The 22,772-nt window shown below is 46.9% G+C and overlaps 1 protein-coding gene across 1 annotated transcript in view; it reads left to right on the forward strand.

Annotated features, from left to right (window-relative positions):
- cnga3a (cyclic nucleotide gated channel subunit alpha 3a) overlaps positions 1-22,772 on the forward strand; it is a 65,090-nt gene that overhangs the window by 25,876 nt on the left and 16,442 nt on the right. The window contains exon 4 of the mRNA XM_085999538.1: positions 9,802-9,906. Within this exon, the coding sequence (XP_085855664.1) occupies positions 9,802-9,906 (105 nt within the window). The remainder of the gene's footprint in view (positions 1-9,801; positions 9,907-22,772) is intronic.

Consider the following 22,772-nt stretch of genomic DNA (forward strand, 5'->3'; position numbering starts at 1 on the left):
TACTTACGTGTGCTTTTTACCGGAGGCCTTTAGACATGCGCAAATCCCCCAAAACAGAGGAAATCCAAGACGCAGACGCTGCCCCCTACAGCGCACGCGCTAGCCTCTTCACCTCTTGGGTTAGAGGAGAGGAAATGCCGGTTTTCAGCGCATGCGCTGTGCATGCTGAAAACCGGCATTTCCTCCGGCCAGACGCGTGAGTACCCCTTCCGTACTCACGCGTTTGGGGAGGAATTACTGCCCCATTATCTTAAATATTCTATACCTTCTCTCGAATCTACTTAGAATTAGGGCAGCACGGTGGCATAGTGGTTAGCACTGTTGCCTCACAGCGCCAGGGACCCGGGTTCAAATCCGGCCTCGGGTGTGTGGAGTTTGCACATTCTCCCCGTGTTTGCGTGGGTTTTCTCCGGGTGCTCCGGTTTCCTCCCACAGTCCAAAGATGTGCGGGTTAGGTTGATTGGCCATGATAAAAAATTAGCCCTTAGTGTTAGGGGGGATTAAATACGTGGGGTTACGGGGATAGGGCTTGGGTGGGATGGCTGTCGGTGTAGGGACCGGGTGCTAGGGTTTGGACGATCAGCCATGATCTCGTTGAATGGCGGAGCAGGCTCGAAGGGCCGAATGGCCTACTCCTGCTCCTATCTTCTATGTTTCTATGTAATTAAAAACACTTTCTTCACCTGTTTCCCTCTGCCTCCTGGGTCCCATTATCTGCTTTCGAGTCGGTACTCACATTGGAAAATTGATTGCTTGTTAGGTTGGAAACTGGTTCCACACAATGTTGTTTTGGTCCTAGATCATCTGATTTTCTGTACTGACAATCTGATCACAACTAAATAAGGAACTCGGCTCTTGGTACACGATGGGTCAATGATAAGATCATTCATTTTGATCTTGCACACATTGTAATGTTGTAGTGAGACTGAAAAAACAATTGTGGGGCAGCTTACTAGATTTTCTGGCTTAAAGAGGACAGAACTTTGCTTCCCTTTCTTTGGAGCTGTGCCTAGATGATGTCCTACTGTAATGCTTTACCTTAAGTTCAATGCACAAGAATACATTTGGCAAAGATTACAAAGCTAAGTACAGATGAGGAAGACATTAGCCCATCGAGCTCACTTTTCCATTATAGTATCTAACTGCCTCTTGAATTCTTCCAGAGTTTTTGTCCCCACTACCCTACTTGGAAGACTAGCTATTGATCACTCTCTGTGGGTAATTGTAACATTCAGCGATGGTATAAAACAGACAATATCAGATCAGCCACCCCTTGTACAACCAGCCTGATTTGGCTTTCCATCAATGTCATAGAAAAGTTCTGGTTGGACCCCATTTGGAGGAAACATTGGCCTTGGAGGGGGTGCAGTGCAGATTCACCAGAACGATACCGGAGCCAAAAGGGTTAAATCATGTGGACATTTTGCGTAGACTAGGCTTGTATTCCCTTGAGTATAGAAGATTAAGGATGAACTTATTGAGGTGTTTAAGTTGATTAAAGGAGTTGATAGGGTAGATGGAGAAAACTATTTCCTCTGCTGGGAGAGTCCAGAAAAAGGGGGAATAACCTTCAAATTAGAACTCGGCCGTTCAGGAGTGATATCAGGAAGCATTTCTTCACACAGAGTAGTGGAAATCTGGAACTCTCTCCCCCATAAAAGCTGTTGAGGCTGGGGGTCAATTGAAAATTTCGAAACTGAGATCGATTGATTTTTATTAGGCAAGGGTTACGGAACTAAGGCAGGTAGATGGAGATAAGATACAGATCAGCTATGATCCAATTGAATTGCGGAACAGACTCGGGGGGCTGAATGGCTTACTCCTGTTCCTATCTTCCTAACCTAAAATGGAATTTTAAGTGTGAGAAATTGACACAGACAGACATCAATTTTAATTATAACTTTTAATGAATACTAATCTTTTCTATTACATACTGTTGAATTTCTGGCTACATATTGTAGGATGTAGAATATTATTAGCTGTGTGATTCTATGTCTAATATCATTAACCAGTATCTTTTCTAATTAGGTTTGTTATTCACCATATTCAAAGTGTTACCAGAATGTGATTGCATTTCAGGATTCTGTATATGTAAGAACACTTAAAGGGGCATTGTTACGATAATGGAGAGATTTTAGGAAAATGTGTTGCTCATGCTATCCTGCTCAAAGTTGGTTGTTACCATTTTATAATATGCTCTTTGTTGCTTTTATTGTAGTTTATTTTAAAATAAATTCCACTGCCGATGTAATGATTTTCTATCCCTGTGCACATCATCAAATCTGCCAAAACTTCCCCTGTTCTGAGCTAAAGTGTAGAAAGTAAACTCAGATTATTTAAATGAAATGTCTGTTGCAGTATTAAAGGCATTATTTCAATAACAAGGCAAAGTTTGTGTTTTGTAACACAATTGTATTTTGCAATGCGGCAGCCAGCAGTCCTTGGCACATTTCAATGTAAACAACTGCAACAACAAGGATGAAGGGTAAGCGGCTTAGATAGACTTCATTCTACTAGAGATCCCACTAGAGATTCTAACCACTCCTGCTAACAATATACAGTAGCCCGTTCCGTTGATCCTGACAAATGCACAATTAATATGCCAAGATACTTTATGCCTGAATAATAGTCATATAAAGGAGGAATGCATTAATATGCTCCTTTGAAATGTTACACTTGGATTCCATTTGTGGTTTATCAAAGCTAGATTATACCCTCTAACAATTTAAATTAGCAGAAACTAAGAAGATTGGATTATCTGATTAGATGGCTTATATTTGTGTATTAATCAAATAAATCATAATCAGAAACCCTGTTGTTTGATTTGGATACTTGGGGCTAGATTTTCAGTATAGACAGTTTTGGGGCGCTAACCTTAGCGCCCGCCCGAAGTTAGCGCCCGCCCCAAAGTAGCGCCCCGTTGCTGGAAATTCAGTGGCTTCGCCCTAAGAGGTTGGTGGAGCGCTAAAAGAGGCGTTCCACTACTATCTTTAGGCGCTAAGCCGGCGGTGCAGAGCGCAACACCCGCGCTCGGGCGCAGCGCATGGCAGACACTCTGGTGCCAGTGAGCTCTTAAAGGGGAAGGGTGCATGTGTTTTTTTCAAAGGCAGAGTCTGGGGGGAAAACAGGAGGAGGAGGAGGAGGAGGAGGATAAACCGTTCACAACAACACACTGGATCCTTCCACACAACACATGCAGACTGCCTTTTATAGTGCAGGAGGAGTGCCCTTTAATTTGCGCTCCCCAGGGTGTGTTGCGTTCCATTTTACAAACGCTCTGGACGCCAGCCGCACAATGGGGCGGTCCGACTGAAGTTTGGATTCGGGGCGGCCAAAGGGCGTTGCACGAGGATGTGACGTCATTTTCTGCGCGCGCATCCGGGCGGCCGCTAAACTTTGCACCGGCGCTAACGGGCAACTTAATTTGGGGCGGGGCGCAAACTGCGCTGCGCCCGGGCGCTACACGCATAGCGCCCGAAAATCACTTCTCTTAAGGCGCTAACTGCTGGCGCAAGCAACTGAAAATCTAGCCCCTGGAATCTAAAACAAGATGTTTTTCACTCCCATATTAAGATCTTAGGATATTAAGATATTAAGACCTCAGTCTAGATGAAAACCATTGCAGTGATCAATTTTGGAAAAACGTTTTACTGAAACATAAAAAAATTGTTTCGTTTTTGTTTGTAACTGGAATTGTCCATAAGTTGAAGGAACGGGAAAGCCTGAAGCAAATGACAAAAATGCAGAAAAAAAAGAGAAAGGGTAAAGTACAGAAATGAATGTCACATTATACAGCCTTGTTTTCTAGAGCAGACCTCCCTGTGCATATCATCTAAATTAACATCTTAATAAGCAGCATTGCAGATTAAATGAGGAGATCTCCCAGGGATGTACGGTCATCAAGATGTAATGAAAATAATTTGCCCACTTGCTTTGCAGTGAAACAAATGCCTCCTGGCGAGATCGCGGAGGTAAAAGCAACTAATTAAGGGCCTTTCCTAATTAGCAAGGATGGCATACAAGATCTAAAGTCATTACAACAAAACCCAAGGAAGAACATAAAGCAAGACCATTCAAAACTAAAATGAACAATTCAATGCATCTGAGTCTTTCTAATTTCTTATTAGAAATTAACATAACAAAACAAATGAATTGAAGTATATAATATAAATACTGTAATATGATAATGAGATGAGCAAATAAGAAGACTGTCCTGCAGATGTTTTTATTCTAAATGTAATCTTGGTTGTTGTAGAGTTTAGTTACTGTGCAGTATTAAGTTGTAGTTATCAACTTATTACTATAATGCTGTTGGTGGTAACTGTTATAGAAACACAGAAAGATTCTGAAAAATACGGTGTAATATATAAAATTTGCATTTTGTCAATGCAAAATAATATTCCTTTAGAATCCCCTTCCTAAGATGCTCCCAGATGCTACCTCTCTGTCCTTTCATCGATAAGGTCTGTAGTTTATGTGAATCGTGACTTTTAGACATGACCTGTAGATTTCACAACTGGCTATACAATTCGCTGCATTTTTAGGTTTCCTCACAATCAACTAGCTGTGTTTTTACACACATCAACTAAAATCCACATCAAAATACTGTACTTCATTTTAAATGATCTCGTTAGGTTTTCTGACCAAACTAGGAATAGTTTGACTATTGTCCAACAACCATGGCCTAGAAATTCGTCCCGGGCGGTGGCGAAACACGGGCGGTATTGGATCGGCTGCCCGTTATACGCAGTGCCTGATATTCAGTTTCATTGACTGCAATAGAACTGAGTGTCAGGCGATGCGTATAACGGGCGGCCGGTCTGATCCGATAACGCACGCTTTTCGCCACCACCCGAGACAAATTTCTAGCCCCATGCCTCTTGAGTATTGCTTCTTCTATATGTGTCAATGTGCCAATAGATAATGTGTAATGATAAAATGATTGTGGCCAATTGTACCATCAGAATATTGTTTTTGGCCCTTCCACTTTGCTTACCATCGGGCCCCGTTTCTGCAGCCACGGAGACGAGTCTGGGCCAGATAACCACTATCGCTTTCTATGATTGGCCGGCTGGACTGAAACCTCTTGCTTCTGCATGGCGCTCCCTCTGGCCATCTTAGTCCAACTGAGAAGCAACATATTTTCCCAACTGAGATAAATGGCTCTGAGCAACTGGTGACTCTCTGGGAATCAGTTCTGCTCATAGAATGATACAGCACAGAAGGAGGCCATTCGGCCCGTCATGTCTGTGCCGGCTCTTTGCAAAAGCTATCCATAGTCCCACTCCCTTGCTGTTTCCCCATAGCCCAGCAATTTTTTCCTTTTCAAGTATTTTTAATGACTTTGGCATATTGCTACAAAATTCCTGCAATTTAAATACTGATCAACATACAAGGCAGTAATCTGATCAGTGGATTCAGTAGAGATAGAGAGATAGAGATTCATAGAAGATAGAGGCCTAGAAATTGGGCTGGGGCGCCAAAGTGGCGCAAAAGTCGCCTGAGCGCAGGATTTAGCGCAGCGATCGGAGTAATACCGATCGCCAGAAATTCAGTTTCAGTGCCCCTCGAGGGACACGGGGCGAGGCTCGAGGCGCTCCGCGTCCCTCTTAGGGTGCTGAAACTGATTATCGCAGCGCAACGTGCCGCAGCGCCACACGCTGCGGCACGGCACGCTGCGGTACTGCAGGCCTTCCTCCCACTGTTAAGGGGGAGGTGCCTGCAACAGCGCGATCCCCGCTCGTGAGTGCCGGCAAATGAGCCCGGCACCAAGGAGAAGTGCCGGGCTCTCGGGAAGCAGCCGGCAATGCCGCGGTGGGGGGGGGGGGGGTTAGGAGGCCGGGGACGGAGGTGCTGGCAGGCGGCCGCCGAAAAAGCAGCCGCCCCGCACCTCCACCTTAACTTGCGCCGCTGCCGGCACAGTAAGGCCCCGTGAACCGGGCGCGGGTAGCGAACGACGCAAATATCGTGAACGGGGCACGAATGGGGTGCTGCGCACACCGATGACGTCATCGGTGGTGGCGCAGCGCAACAGGCTAACGCCACCATTAGCGCCCCTCCTGAATATCGCGGGAGGCGCAGCCAGTGGCGCCACAGCCACTGCCTGCCTCTTTAGGCGCTAACAGGTGGCGCTACTCACCCAATTTCTCCCCCAGAGATTCATAGAATGCTCAGACAGCATCCATTTTGTTGCTAGCATACCTGGAAGCTCCTTGCTATGAGAATATTTCATTTCATTATCCCCCTTCCCCGTGAGTTCTTTCTCTTTCAAGTGTTCGCCTTTAATTGAGTGGATGTCTTCACAAATGCAATTGGCAGTGCTGTTTTGTGTTCAGCAGCAGGAGGCACACCCTAGCACAAGGACAAGATAGGCGATGGTAGAGGGTACGGTCGTGTAGTGATTATGTTACCGGACTGAAATCCAGAGAACGTGAGTTCATAATACCACCATGGCAGCTTAAGGACTTTGAATTCAGTTTTAAAAAGCTGGTATCAGTGAAAGTGATACTGTTGTAAAGCTGTTGGATTGCTGTAAAAACCCAACTGGTTCACTTTATGGAAGGAAACCTACAGTCCTTACCTGGCCTGGTCTATAAATGGCTCCAGTCCCACACCAATGTGGTTGACTCTTAACTGCCCTCTGAAGTGGCCTAGCACCTTCTCAGGGCAACTAGGAATGGACAATAAATACTGGCCTTGCCAGCAATGCCCACATCCTGAGAATCAATTAAAAAAAATAGACAATATAAGTTTCTTCGGCGCTTCGTATGAGATATCCTACTTCTGAGACATTCGCTCTCCCTTCCCAACAGCCTACAGTTGAGCAAACTCATTGCATTATTACTAGATTAGATCAGAATGTTTGGCATGCCTTGGGCCTAAACATCCTAATAAACACGTGCCACCATCATCATGCTTTATCATTAAACTACAATAGGAAAAACTGGGTGAAATAAGCACAGTGTGGCGGAGCCACTAAGAGACTCAGGGCAATTAGTAATCTTCCCTTTAACTACCGTGTAGTGCAGCTGTGGACTGCACCTTTAAACTGTATGTACTTTCTTGCATTTCCGCGTGATGACGTCATGACGCCGATCACGTGACCACCAGTTGGCGCGGAGAACATGATGACGTCATGACGTCAGCTTCCAGTACTTTGCAGCAGTCTTTGAGTTGCTGGCAGGCTGCACAGACCTGTGTACATCTTCTCCTGTAGTGTTACCAGTTAAGTCGTTTGTTTAATAAACTTTGTTATTTTGTTTCACTGCGTCGAACTTCATTATTCGGATAGGAACCTCCGTTCCTATAACAACAAAATAATACGCATAGCCAATTGGGAATTTGTATGGGCACAAAATATAAGTGATAATCCAATTAACCATCACATAAGAGAGAAGTAATAAGCTCTTTTTTATTAAGACATTGGGTTTGTAGCTGGTCTAGATAAAGGGACCTTATTTGTGATTGGGCTATTTTATTGGCCAGTGTTGTCCTTTCTACCCCACGATCCTTAGTAACAGACTATTTAACGTGCAGTAAGCTGTTAAATACTGATGTTCACCATGCAGCAAGGTGGAAGAAAAGAAAGATGAGAAAGAGGAAGACAAAAAAGATGAGTAAAAGAAGGAAGAGTAAGTAATCGGAATAAAAGTGAAGAACATTGGTACACTATTTTTCTTAAATTCTTTTGTATTCCTGTTCCTTTACATATCAGCCTGCCTGGTCTGGTCACCGTAATTGTTAACTTGAAATGCTTTCACTACACTTTTAGTACTTGCATTATACTTGTGCTAACTGCAAGCAAGACGTAATGATGGGGATTTTCTGATTCTGTGCTGTCCAGCTATGACTTTCCACCCATTTGCTTTAATGGACAGAAGATTGTGTGCTGGTGATTGTGGAAGTAGAAAATCCCTTTTTTACAAATGAGAGGCCCATGGTATCCTAAAGGTACTAATGTTTACTTTTCAGCTGAATACAATAATGATTTAATTTTAATGATTTATTACATTGTATTAAGTATGAGCTATCGCTGTTGCCTCTGAGTCCGAAGTTTCTGGCTTCAAGTCCTATGGCAGGACTCAAGCACATAAATCCAACATTCCAATGCAGTATTGTTGGAGGTGTCATGGTTTGGATGTGATATTAAACCAAGGGTCTTTCTGCCTCTTCCAGTGGTTCAGTAGAAATTTAAAATCCCATGACACTTGCTGAAGAGGGGAGTTCTTCTGGTGTCCAACTTCACTCCCTCAACCAACACCACCAAAAACAGGCTACCTGATCGTTTATCCCATTACTGTTTGTGTGGTCTTGCTGTGTGCAAAAATGGCTGCCATGTTCATCCACATTACAGCAGTAACTACACTTCAATGTAATCTACTGTGCACAAACGGCCTGGAGATCCCTCTAGGTTTGCGCTGGCTTTTTTCAACGCAATGCACCCAAAATCAGCCAAACCACTGCAAAAAGATTGAGGAATTTGAAACGCAAATTACGTCCAGTGCAAAATCGAGTTTCCGTAAATGTTTTGCATTTGTTTGAAAACAACATCGTGCTGGAAACTGCCCCGCCCACAAAACTGGCCAAGCCCATCAGATCGAATTAATCACCATTTGGAGTTTCCGCTAATTGCTCCCGTTTGCAGGCCTTCGAGGAGGTTCTTAAAATTAAGCTGCTTTTTTCGGCGCAAGGAGGCAAATAGGCACCTTTTAAAAGCTTTTAAACATTAAATATTTAATTTACTCAGAGACTGACTACTGTACACCAATGAAACAACTGAATGGTTCTGTATGGTTTTTTAAAGCCATTTTCAACTATTTAAAATTGGGTTACTCACAGGTGATGGACGAGACACTCATTAAAAAAGCTTATTTTTTGTGATAAACCCATTTCCAGCTGTATTAATAAAACTACACCAAGGTTACTACTCTTAAATATATCGAGGAATATTTTTTAATGCCAAAACATTTTTTTTGTAAAATTACGTTGTAAAACGCTGCCCGATTGCGCTGCTTCGTGGAAGATTTTTCTGTTCGGCGATATGCAAATGAGTTTGAGTGGAAACCTGAGCAAAATATTCAATTCCGAAAAACAAGCGCAGTTTGCGCCCGGACCGTCGATTGCGCCCAAAGCGGAAACTCTTCGCCAAAGTGCTTTGGGATGCTTGCGAGAGACATGATGAGGCACTGTATCATGCGTCTGTTATATTTCTCATATTTATTCAGAAGAATGCTGTTGCCATAGTTCAAGGGGTTTAGTGTGATGACATTTTTAGTTGATCTGTTTGAACTTGGAGATGGCGAGTGTAGATTGGCATACAGTTTGGTTCTTCCGTTATTGAATTGTGTGACATACATTGGTGTGAAGTTGCTTCTTCCAGTTTTGAATGGGATAGTGTACATAAAGCTTATAGTTGATGGATTATCATGGACAGCAGTACCAGCAGACTGAAAGCTGTGCGTGAAATGATGGTGACTAATAACTTGTGTGCCTTGGCTCATAGACTATATCTTGTTGAGTTTAATATTTAATATTAAGCAAACTGTGTATTGTACTTAACCAGGCAAATAGTTTTTCATGAGTTTTGAATTTGTATATCAGAGAATATTTTAACACCAATTTTACATGGAATATTTTTAAATGAAGAGTATTAGCAGTGATATTTATATTTCATGAATGTTTCTCTTGATTTTTAGATGGAAAACATTGGTTATGCTGCAAGAACTCCACCGAGTGAATTTAACTGGATTAAAATTTTGTGCTGAAGGTACCTGTTACGACATATTCTGTTTTGGTTCCCAGGAAGAAAGAGGTGTACGTCATTGACCCTGCAGAAAATCTTTACTATAGATGGCTGTCCATTATCGCAGTGCCCGTACTGTACAACTGGTGTATGCTGGTGTGCAGGTAGGTTTAAGACTTACAGTAAGTAATTACGATTGGTCATTTGTTTTCCATCTTATAAGTCAAAACATATTGGGTTAAAGGAGCATTGCTGCCTGTCATACGTGCCAAGATTCATAAACATAATGTGCATAGGTCCCTGAAGGTGGCGGGACATATTGAGAGAGTGGTTGGCAAAGCATATGGGATCTTGGGTTTCATAAATAGAGGTACAGGAAACTCTTTGGTATCCGGCACCGATGGGACCGGGATGTTGCCGGTTGATTAAAAATTCCGGATGAAGGAGAGGATTATCTGCCGAGGCTATTTTTAACAAACAAAAATAAAAAAATCAAGAAATGTGCAGTATTCAGTAATTGGGTACTCACCTACAGAATGCTGTGTTAAATAGATGGTGGAAGATGCTTGATTAAGTACAGTACTGCCAGTTGAGGGTAATCCACAACTCAGTAATGACTTCCGACAGCGCCAAGAAGCCGAGTAGTGGCAGTTTGGAGAACTACCCCCACTGACTAACTCGGCCACCGCGGGAGACTCGGACTCGGCAACATTTCCGGTTATTGAGGTGTTGTTTTCAGAGTATGAATTTTGCCGGTTAATAGAGAATTCCGGATGTTTAGGTGCCGTTTAAACGAGTTTCCTGCATTGAGTACAAAAGTAGAGAAGTTATGCTGAACCTTTATAAAGCGCTGGTTAGGCCACAACTGGAGTATTGCATCCAGTTCTGGTCACCACACTTTAGGAAGGATGTGAAGGCCCTTGAGAGGGTGCAGAAGAGATTTACCAGAATGGTTCCGGGGATGGGGGATCTTAGCTACAAGGACAGGTTGGAGAAGCTGGATTTGTTTTTTATTAGAGCAAAGGAGGTTGAGGGATGATTTGATAGAGGTGTACAAGATTATGATGGGTTTGGATAGGCTCGACAGGGAAAGGCTGATCCCACTAGTTGATGGTACAAGGACTAGGGGACACAGATTTAAGGTTTTAGGCAAGAGATACAGGGGGGGATGCGAGGAAAAGCTTTTTTATGCAGCAAGTGGTGATGTCCTGGAACTCGCTGCCAACAGAAGTGGTGGAAGCGGAGACACTCAATGTTTTCAAGGGGAGACTGGATAGGCACTTGAGGGAAATAAACTTGCAGGGCTACGGGAATAGAGCGGGGGAATGGGTCTGACTGGATTGCTGTACAGAGAGCCGGCACGGATGCGATGGGACAAATGACTTCCTTCTGTGCCATTATGACTCTGTGGGCGCGATCTTGCCAGCCCTGGGGAGGCGGGTTTGGAGGGGGGACTGACGGGAAAATGGCAGAATCTGGGGGCAGGTACCCATCCCGCACCCAACCCGCCTCCGTGCCATCTTCCCGGGAGGCGGGTACCCAACCCACGCCGGGTCCCGTCTCCTGGAGGCGGGAAGAGGATTACAGCCACTTAACTGCTGGTAACAGGTAGTTAACAGGCAGATAAGAGGATTATCCCCATTTTTCCAATAGAGGCGCGGGCTTCCCGACGTCGGGAAACCCCGCCAGGGTCACCGAGGCGAGCAGTGGGTCTGCGGGGGTCAGTGGGGTGCAAAAGTGTGCTGTGGAGGTGAGTGATGGGTGCAAGTGTGGAGAGGTAATTATGTGAGGTGAGTGAAAATGATAGAAAATGTTTACTTTCCTTTGTTTCTTCCTGCAGGCTTCAACAGTTGGGGATGCGGAGACTCCCGCATCTCACCGGCAGAGATGACAGATGGCTGCTGCATTCTCCAATGCAACATCCATCTAATTTCTGCTCACAAAAGAGGTTTGAAGAGTCTTGAATTCAAGAACTCATCAAACAACAGAGAATGTCAGTGTTTGACAGCTTCACAGACCTGTCAAACAATGACAATTCATCTGTCAAAAATTTTTGACAGATGAAACGTCATACGCTGATGTTCTCTGTAACCGGCTTTCCCTTAATTGGCCTGCTAAGCCCGCTGGGCAGGCTTAACAAGGTCAATCAAGGGAAAATAGCGTGGGTTCACCACAAGTCGATGGGGGCGGGACTAAAACCCGACAAGCACAGTCCCACCTCCAAAAGCTCCCCATTGACAAAATCGTCCTCTATGACTCTATGGGCTGGATTTTGCCAGCCGAGATGAGTTGGGGGCAGACTGCTGCCTTCCGGGTTCTAGTCCCGCTCCCAGCAACGTCTGATGAACCCACACTATTTTCCCTTGATTGGCCTTGTTAAGCCTGCCCTGCGGGCTTACCGGCCAATCAACGGAAAGCTGGTGACAGATGACATCAGCGTATGACGCTTCATCTGTCAAGATTTTTTTGAAAGATGAATTACATAAGAACATAAGAACATAAGAAGTAGGAGCAGGAGTAGGCCATGCGGCCCCTCGGGCCTGCTCCGCCATTCAATAGGATCATGGCTGATCCGAATCTAGACTATGTCCACTTCCCTGCCCTCTCCCCGTAACCCCTAATTCCCTTATCTGCTAGGAAATTGTCTATCTCCATTTTAAATTTATTTAATGTTGCAGCTTCCACAGCTCTCTGGGGTAGCAAATTCCATAGATTTACTACCCTCTGAGTGAAGAAGTTTCTCCTCATCTCAGTTTTGAAAGGGCAGCCCCTTATTCTTAGATTATGCCCCCTAGTTCTAGTCTCACCCATCAGTGGAAACATCCTCACCGCATCCACCCGATCAAGCCCCCTCACAATCTTATATGTTTCGATAAGATCGCCTCTCATTCTTCTGAACTCCAATGAGTAGTGTCCCAACCTACTCAACCTTTCCTCATACGTCAAACCCTCATCTCCGGAATCAACCGAGTGAACCTTCTCTGAACCGCCTCGAGAGCAAGTATATCTTTTCTTAAATATGGAAACCAAAACTGCACGCAGTATTCCAGGTGTGGCCTCACCAATAACCTGTATAACTGCAGCAAGACTTCCCTGTTTTTATACTCCATCCCCCTTGCAATAAAAGCCAAGATTCCATTGGCCTTCCTGATCACCTGCTGTACCTGCATACTAACTTTTTGTGTTTCATGCACCAGGACCCCCAGATCCCTTTGTACTGTAGCACTTTGCAGTTTCTCTCCATTTAGATAATAACTTGCTCTTTGATTTTTTCTGCCAAAGTGCATAACCTCACACTTTCCAACATTATATTGCATCTGCCAAATCTCTGCCCACTCACTTAGCCTGTCTATGTCCTTTTGCAGGTTTTTTATGTCCTCCTCACTCACTGCTTTCCCTCCCATCTTTGTATCGTCGGCAAACTTGGATATGTTGCACTCGGTCCCTTCCTCCAAATCGTTAATATAGATTGTAAAGAGTTGGGGACCCAGCACTGACCCCTGCGGAACACCACTAGTTACTGATTGCCAGCCCGAGAATGAACCATTTATCCCAATTCTTTGTTTTCTGTTAGATAGCCAATCTTCCACCCATGCCAGTATATTACCCCCAATCCTGTGATTTCTTATCTTGATCAGTAATCTTTTGTGTGGAACCTTGTCAGAAACTGTCAAACACTGACAATCTCTGTTCTAAGGTGAGCTCTTGCACAAAGGCTCACCAAGACCTCTCCTCAGCAGAAAGCAGATGGCTGCAGCATCTGAGAATGCAGCAGCCATTCTGTCATCTCTGCCGTTGAGATGAGGCACCTCCCGATCCTCAACGGTTGAAGCCCGCAGGAAGAAGCAAAGGTAAGGAAACTTTTTCCAACACTTTACACTCACCTCTCATACTTACCTGTCCACACTTCCACCCATCACTCACCTCTACATCTGACATATCGACCCCTCTCACCCCCGCAGACCCACTGCTCGCCTCGCTGACCCTGGCGAGGTTCGCAACCGTCGGGAAGCCCGCAATTGTAGGCGTAAAATGGGGACAAGCCTCAAAACTGCCGGTTAACTACCTGTTAATAGGCAGTTCATTGGCTCTAATCCCCTTCCCGCCTCGAGGAGACGAGTCCCTGCACGACTCGGAGACCCGCCTCCCAGGAAGATGTCACGGAGGCGGGTTGGGAGCAGGGTTCGGTACCCACTCCCAGTTTCTGCCATTTTCCTGTCAGTCCCGCCTCCAAACCCGCCTCCTCAGGGCTGGTAAAATCCAGCCTATGACTGTAATGGTATAATTGGTGAGGTGAGAATATCAGCATATCACTAATCAGCAATGTAGAAACCTCATTCTCTATCTCGATGGCAGCCCTTTGAGACCAGACCTTCTCAAAGGCTCTTGACTTAAACTCTAAGGGCTCGATTTTTGCCAAACATGAGGAAACGGGTTTGGAGGCGTGCGAGGTGGTAAAATCGCAAAAAGTGGCGGGTGGGCCCGATCCCGCCTCCATCCCGCCTCTGAGCAACTTTCCCAAATGTGTGTTTTCTGACCCCCTTTCCATCCCGCCTCCAAGAGATGGGATAGGCCCTTAAGGCCATTACCAGCCACTTAATTGCCTCTATTAGCCCATTTTGAGAGGCTTTTCTGATTTTTAGACATTTCCCCCATCCTACACGCCTCCTCTGGAACACGCCAGGTAATCCTGGCGGCCTCACTGGTGGATTGCTTACTAACAGCTGCAGCTTCACCATTACAAAGGAGTTTTCACCGATGATCATTTGCAGGTGGCAGAACTTTGTTGTCTCAGGTCTGGGCGAACTTTTAGCAGGCCTACTCATTGTTCTGGAAGTTTGGAGCCTGACACCCATCTCCAGTGTGACCTCCTGGGAAACCCCTCTCCCCACCTTGACTGAGCGCTTCCTCAACTGAGGCATATACCAGAAGCATGGCGACCATTTAATTCCTTTCCTCCTGGACATCAGATTCGGATGCAGACCAGCCGCGGCAGCAGCAGAACCATGAACAACAGCAGCACCAACAGCAGGAGCATCAACAGGAGCGCCAAGCTGCTAGTCACCCACCTGAAGCTGCACAGGCCAGAAGGCGCCAGCGCGCGACAACATTGCTGCCCGGGACACACTCATCTTGGTCAGATTTGGTGAGCCTGCACAATCAAACATTTTTGTCTCACACCTTCTTACCAGAGCATCCACAATGGACAAGAACCTGCGGATTCCTATCACTCTGACCACCATACTGACAATTGGAAGGCGCCCTAAGCCCTCAATGTGAGAGTCCCATTTGCGAAATGACACAGGCCACAACTTCAACAGTTTGCCATCAAATCTGTTTATAATACACACAAGACGATTGGAGACTAGGCTCTGCTACAACGGCCTAGCACACACACACACAAACATAATGCTACTGTCCTCCTCCCTCCTTCCTGCAGGTCCTCTCTGCCTGGGTTTCATAGGAAGCATTGTGGTCCTCCCGACCTCGCTGTTGGCCCATGCCGCACTTTCCCTGGGCCCCGACCCCGCTGCTGGCCCACGCTGCGCCACTCCTGGGCCTTGACCTCGCTGCTGGGCTCGTCCTCGCTCCTGGGTCCCGGCCTCGGACATGAATGATGTTGCCTCTCACAGGATCAAATCAGCATGTCGTCGAATTACAGTATGCAGACAACACTTGCGTCTGCGCTCACTCGGAGGTCGAACTCCAAACCATCGTCAACGCCTTCACCGAAGCATATGAGAGCATGGGCCTTACACTAAACATCCGTAAGACAAAGGTCCTCTACCAACCTGCCCCACCACACAGTACTGCCCCCCGATTATCAAAATCCACGACAAGGCCATGGACAACGTGAACCACTTTCCATACCTCGGGTGCCTACTGTCAACAAGGGCAGACGTCCACGACGAAGTCCAACACTGCCTTCAGTGTGCCAGTGCAGCCTTCGGTCGCCTGAGGAAGAGAGTGTTTGAAGACCAGGACCTCAAACCTGGCACTAAGCTCATGGTCTACAGAGCAGCAGTGATACCCGCCCTGCTGTATGCCTCAGAGGCATGGACCATGTACAGCAGGCACCTCAAAGCACTGGAGAGGTACCACCAACGCTGCCTCCGTAAGATCCTGCAAATCCATTGGCAAAATAGGTGCACCAACATCAATGTTCTTGCTCAGGCCAACATCCCCAGCATCGAAGCTTTGACCATGCGCAATCAGCTTCGATGGACGGGTCACCTTGTCCACATGCCCGATACGAGACTCCCAAAACAAGCGCTCTACTCGGAGATCCGGCATGGCAAGAAAGCCCCAGGTGGGCAGAGGAAAGGCTTCAAGGATACCCTCAAAGCCTCCTTGAAAAAGTGTAACATCCCCACCGACACCTGGGAATCCCTGGCCCAAGACAGCACAAAGTGGAGGAGAAGCATCCAGGAAGGCACTGAATACCTCGAGTCTCTTCGCTGGGAACAAGCGGAAGCCAAGCGCAGGCAGCGCAAGGAGCACACACCCACCCGCCCCTTCAACCACCGTCTGCCCCACATGTGACAGAGACTGTAGGTCCCGCATTGGACTCATCAATCACCTGCGAATTCTTTTTTAGTGTGGAAGCAAGCCATCCTCGGTTCCGAGGGACTGCCCAAGAGAGAAGAAGAATACAATGACAATGATGGCTGGTCCAAATACAAAACATCATAGCACCCAAGTGACTACCCTTGTGACTACTTGTGCTTTATCTTCCTCTTATGCCTGCTCCTATGTAGTGCTTCCCCTGTGGCTTCAGCAGGTGTGGAGGCCCCTTGCTCACTTTCTTGCTGCTCCTGTCTCAATGCCTTTAGAAACATAGGCCTAGAAATTGGGTTGGGGCGCCAAAGTGGCGCAAAAGTCGCCTGAGCGCAGGATTTAGCGCAGCGATCGGAGTGATACCGATCGCCAGAAATTCAGTTTCAGTGCCCCTCAAGGGAGACGGGGCGAGGCTCGAGGCGCTCCGCGTCCCTCTTAGGGCGCTGAAACTGATTATCGCAGCGCAACATGCCGCAGCGCCACACGCTGCGGCACGGTATGCTGCGGTACTGCAGGCCTTCCTCCCACTGTTAAGGGGGAGGTGCCTGCAACAGCGCGATCCCCGATCGCGAGTGCCGGCAAATGAGCCCGGCACCAAGGAGAAGTGCAGGGCTCTCGGGAAACAGCCGGCAATGCCACGGGGGGGGCGGTTAGGAGGCTGGGGACGGAGGTGCTGGCAGGCGGCCGCCGAAAAAGCGGCCGCCCCGCACCTCCACCTTAACTTGCGCCGCTGCCGGCACAGTAAGGCCCCGTGAACCGGGCGCGGGTAGCGAGCGGCGCAACTGCGGCGTTCGCTACCAAATATCGCGAACGGGGCACGAATGGGGCGCTGCGCATACTGATGACGTCATCAGTGGCGGCGCAGCGCAAATGCCTAACGCCACCATTAGCACCCCTACTGAATATCGCCGGAGATGCAGCCAGTGCTGCTACAGCCACTGACTGCCTCTTTAGGCGCTAACAGGTGGCGCTACTCACCGAATTTCTCCCCCATAGAAACATAGAAGATAGGAGCAGGAGTAGGCCATTCGGCCCTTCGAGCCTGCTCCGCCATTAATGAGATCATGGCTGATCATCCAAATTCAGTACCCTGTCCCTGCCTTCTCCCCATATCCCTTGATCCCTTTAGCCTTAAGAAATATATCCAACTCTTTCTTGAATATATTTAATGAACTGGCCTCCACCGCCCTCTGTGGCAGAGAATTCCACAGGTTCACCACTCTCTGGGTGAAGAAATTCCTCCTCATTTCAGTCCTAAATGGCTTACCCCTTATCCTTAGACTATGACCCCTGGTTCTGGACTCCCCGGCCATTAGAAACATCCTTCCTGCATCTAGTCTGTCCAGGCCTGACAGAATTTTATAGGTTTCGATGAGATCCCCTCTCAATCTTCTAAACTCCAGTGAGTATAAGCCCAATCGACACAATCTCTCCTCATACGTCATTCCTGCCATCCCAGGTATCAGCCTGGTGAATCTTCGCTGCACTCCTTCCATGGCAAGAACGTCCTTCCTCAGGTAAGGCGACCAAAACTGCACACAATACTCAAGGTGCGGTCTCACCAAGGCCCTGTACAACTGCAGCAAGACATCCTTGTTCCTGTACTCGAATCCTCTTGCTACGAAGGCCAACATACCATTTGCCTTCTTAACCGCCTGCTGCACCTGCATGCTTACCTTCAGCGACTGGTGCACAAGAACACCCAGGTCTCTTTGCACTTCCCCTTCTCCCAATCTATTGCCATTCAAATAATAATCTGCCTTCCTGTTTTTGCCACCAAAGTGGATAACCTCACATTTATCCACATTATAGTGCATTTGCCATGTTTCTGCCCAATCACCCAACATGTCCAAATCGTACTGGAGTTTCACGACATCCTCCTCACAGCTTACCCTCCCACCCAGCTTTGTGTTGTCTGCAAATTTGGAGATATTACATCTAATTCCCTCGTCCAGATCATTAATATATATTGTGAACAGCTGGGGTCCTAGGACCGATCCTTGCGGTACCCCACTAGTCACTGCCTGCCACTCAGAAAATGACCCGTTTATTCCAACTCTTTGCTTTCTGTCCGCCAACCAGTTCTCTATCCAAGTCAATACTGTTATATCCGTGTATCTTAATGTTGTGTCCTTCAATAATCAGACAACAGACTGCAGGGAACGATCAACAGGTGTTTACTGAATGAGGGTTACTCTAGAACTAACTGTACAGATCACTACTCAGGGTTTATATACAGGTGTGGGCACTGCCGGTACTACAGTATACAGGAGCTGTAAAAAGTAGTTCTCTCCCTTAAGGTATATATACATTACATACATTACAAATACCTTGCCCCCAATCCCATGTGCCTTAATTTTGCACGCTAATCTCTTATGTGGGACCTTATCGAAACCTTCTGAAAGTCCAAATACATCACATCCACTGGTTCTCCCTTATCTATTTTACCAGTTACATCCTCAAAAAATTCCAGTAGATTATTCAAGCATGATTTACCTTTTGTAAATCCATGTTGACTTTGTCCGATCCTGTCACTGCTTTCCAAGTGCTCTGCTATTACATCTTTTATAATAGACTCTAGCATTTTCCCCACTACCGATGTCAGGCTTACCGGTCTATAATTCCCCGTTTTTTCTCTACCACCTTTTTTGAATAGTGCGGTAACATTAGCTACCCTCCAATCCATGGGTACTGTTCCAGAGTCTATCGAGTTCTGGAAGATGACCAGCATTGCATCTACTATTTCTAGGGTCACTTCCTTAAGTACCCTGGGATGTAGATTATCAGGCCCTGGGGATTTATCGGCCTTCAGTCCCATCAATTTTCCTAACACCATTTCCCTACAAATACTGATTTCTGAGGCATCCTCTGGGGTTGCGAACCTGTGAGGGCTTGACATCAGTCTGCTGCTCCTGCGGCTGTGCAGGGGCTGAGACGCCCCATCTCAGTTGGGTAAGGACTCTGGTGGGGCTCTGACCGAGGGCTTTGCAGTGGCATTATCGTGTGAGCGCTTGGAGAGGAGTCCCCCTTTCCTTGTTGTCTGCCACCAACATCCCTCTCATGGGTCAGCCCCACTTCAGAGCTAGCAAGTGGCTTGACAGCACCTTGCTGCACTGCAGGGGGGCCATGAGGACCTGTTTCTGCACTGGAAGTCCTACTCCAGAGGACTTCCATGAAGGTCTGGTTTGTATGCTCAGTAACTGACCATCGCTCCTCAAGAGATGTCATTTAGTCTGAACAATTACCATGTCTTCCATACCCTGGCGACTAAGATCCTCCATGGCCGTAGCCATCCTCCCCCCTACCGTAGCCATCCTCTCCTCTACGGTAGCCAGCCTTACCATGGAGTTAGCCATCCTTTCCATGGAGGTTTCCATCCTTTCCACAGTGATGCGTTCATGCGCCAATGACTCCACAAATGCTCTGCTCATGTTCACGATGGACTCCTCCATTCGCTCCACACTCGCAACGACTCTGGTGACAAAACCTGCCAGAGACTCCTGCACCTATTCCTGGAGTTCCAGCACTGCTCTCCTTCTGGATGGACCCGGAGGCACAGGGTCGACATGCAGCTGAGCTGAGCTGGGAGAGTCCTGTGCCCTCCGACGAGGACTCTCCACTGCTGTTCCTGTCTCCACCATCTGCTGATGCTTACTTGTGCATTGTGATACACCAGGTGCCAACACCTCTCCACCTCGTGAAGGTCCCACCGAGGTGTGAGTGTCTGCCCTGGTGCTGGGTGCGCTGAATTCTGCTGACGCTGAGTCCTCAGAGGTTGCAGCTTCCTCTGAAGAGTCTGGAAGCTCAGGCTCTTCCTCCTGGACAGTGGGGACGGGGGCTGTCGATGGTCCTGTGGGGGAGTAAAGGAAAGAGGTAGAGATGTGAGGTCAAGGTTACATGCACATTGAATAGTGCAGATGATAAGTCAATCTGTTGGAGCATCAGATTCAGTATCAGTGACTCATGCAATGTGAATGAGAGAGATGCCAAACTATTCTGTCACCAGCTTGCTGTGATGCGCCCGTCTGTCCGTCCCCCACTTGGGTATCGTCCTCGATCCCAGCGATTTCCAGGGCCGCCTCCTCCCAGGGGGTGAGCTGGGCTACTGAGGGTGGCCCTCCTCCTGTCATGGCTCTTTCCCTCTTATTGTGGGCTCTCTTTTCCTGCAATGAGGGACACAAGTGGAGTTTGAGTGAGAATGAAGGAGTGAGTGTAGAGAATCCATAGCATAGATGCTTAGAAGGATGCAAAGGACCCTCCCTGTGTGTTGTAAGTTGTTGTTGTCATTGCATCACAGTGATAGGGAATGTGAGGGCTGCATGGTCAAATAGTTAAGTGAATATGACCTTAGAGAGAGAGGGAATGGGTAAGGGTGCAGGGATGTAAGTGTCAAGTGGATTGTGGAGGAAGAGGTTGGCAAAGCAGAGTGCTGGCGAGGAGAGGCGATGGGGATCAGATTGAGGGTGATGGGAAAGTCATACTCACTTTTCCTGTGCGGAGAAGGTCATGAAACCTCTTCCTGCACTGCAGCCAGGTTCTGCGGCTCATTGAAATGGAGCTGACCTCCTGGGCCACTTGCAGCCACACAGCTTTTTTCTGCTGGGGTGGCTTTTTTCTCCCTGAGGAAGGGAACAGCACCTCCTTATTACAGCTGGCTCCATACCCCAGAGCTTGGAGGGAGGGCTCATCAAACCGAGGAGCACACTTTTGCTTGATCGTTGACATTGTCGGGAAATCAACTCCTTCATACAATTTACAGAGCCTTTACAGTCTCCAGAAGAAGCAAGGCTGCTTGCAGGCCTTAAATGTAGCAGCATTGATTACGTCATTGGAGGCGACTTTCTGTATGAAAAGATTCAATGGGCCAGTGGTTCCCACACGCAGGAAATCAATTGCCCAATTAGGGGCAAATTTTACTTTTTCAACACTTCACTTAGGAGTCGGGGTCCTGACACGATTTCCACCTGACACGCCCCAGCCGGCCCACACTGACAAAACCCAGCCCATTAAGTATTATGTTTACTTTTTCATCTGTTCTTACAAATTGCAATTTCTCTTTTGTTTTTTAATTGCTTGTGTGACGTGTGAAACATTACACTTGAAATTTTGCATTTTGTTTTATGTTAAGATTTCACCGCCCTCCTTAAACCTCTTTCCCTAAAAACTCTCCTGCTCATATTCAGATCCACAACCTTCATATTACCATCTCCCGGGGTGTTGATCACTGCCGAGGCCATCTCTCACCATTTCCTTGTATCTCTCACCTTCCACATTCCCCTAACCCATCCAACCCCACTTCATTCAGTATCTGCCCCTGGGAAAAAAAACTCTCCTCCAAGTCACTCTCAAACACTTTCAAACTCCTAATGGCCTTTGGCCCTCCATTTGCTATGATACTCCTGCAGCTGTCAATTTGCTCAACCACTCCCTCACCTCCACCTTTGATACCCAGTCCCCAGTAAAACTGATAAATCCATTAAGTGGAACAAGGACTCAAAGAGGCGCTATCGTAGAATTGACATGAGTACTTTATTAACAACTGGGAAACACGTTTACAGACAGCCTGCATCAGCATCCTGGCATTCCACCTTGTGCTGACCTATGCAGGAAGCAAACCTCTGACCTTAACAGGAAGCAAACCTCTGACCTTAGTAGCAGCATTGGCTACAGCACCACCTGGTGGATAACCTTAATCATAACATCCCGGATTACTATATCCCTCCCCCCTTAAGATTTCAGTATGAATTTCTTAACAAACAACCATCCCTGAGGGTCACATAAGGAGTCTCCATTCATCATGTTCCATACTTGATGAATCTAACTGGTAAAATAGATAAGGGAGAACCAGTGGATGTGGTGTATTTGGACTTTCAGAAGGCTTTTGATAAGGTCCCACATAAGAGATTAGCGTGCAAAATTAAGGCACATGGCATTGGGGGCAAGGTATTGAATTGGATAGAGAACTGGTTGGCAGACAGAAAGCAAAGAGTTGGAATAAACGGGTCATTTTCCGAGTGGCAGGCAGTGACTAGTGGGGTACCGCAAGGATCGGTCCTAGGACCCCAGCTGTTCACAATATATATTAATGATCTGGACGAGGGAATTGGATGTAATATCTCCAAATTTGCAGACGACACAAAGCTGGGTGGGAGGGTAAGCTGTGAGGAGGATGTTGTGAAACTCCAGTATGATTTGGACAGGTTGGGTGATTGGGCAGAAACATGGCAAATGCACTATAATGTGGATAAATGTGAGGTTATCCACTTTGGTGGCAAAAACAGGAAGGCAGATTATTATTTGAATGGCAATAGATTGGGAGAAGGGGAAGTGCAAAGAGACCTGGGTGTTCTTGTGCACCAGTCGCTGAAGGTAAGCATGCAGGTGCAGCAGGCGGTTAAGAAGGCAAATGGTATGTTGGCCTTCGTAGCAAGAGGATTCGAGTACAGGAACAAGGATGTCTTGCTACAGTTGT

Source organism: Somniosus microcephalus, chromosome 10 (assembly GCF_052327205.1).
Source record: "Somniosus microcephalus isolate GS21.2 chromosome 10, FLI_Smic_1.0, whole genome shotgun sequence".
NCBI classification, from domain to species: Eukaryota; Metazoa; Chordata; class Chondrichthyes; order Squaliformes; family Somniosidae; genus Somniosus; species Somniosus microcephalus.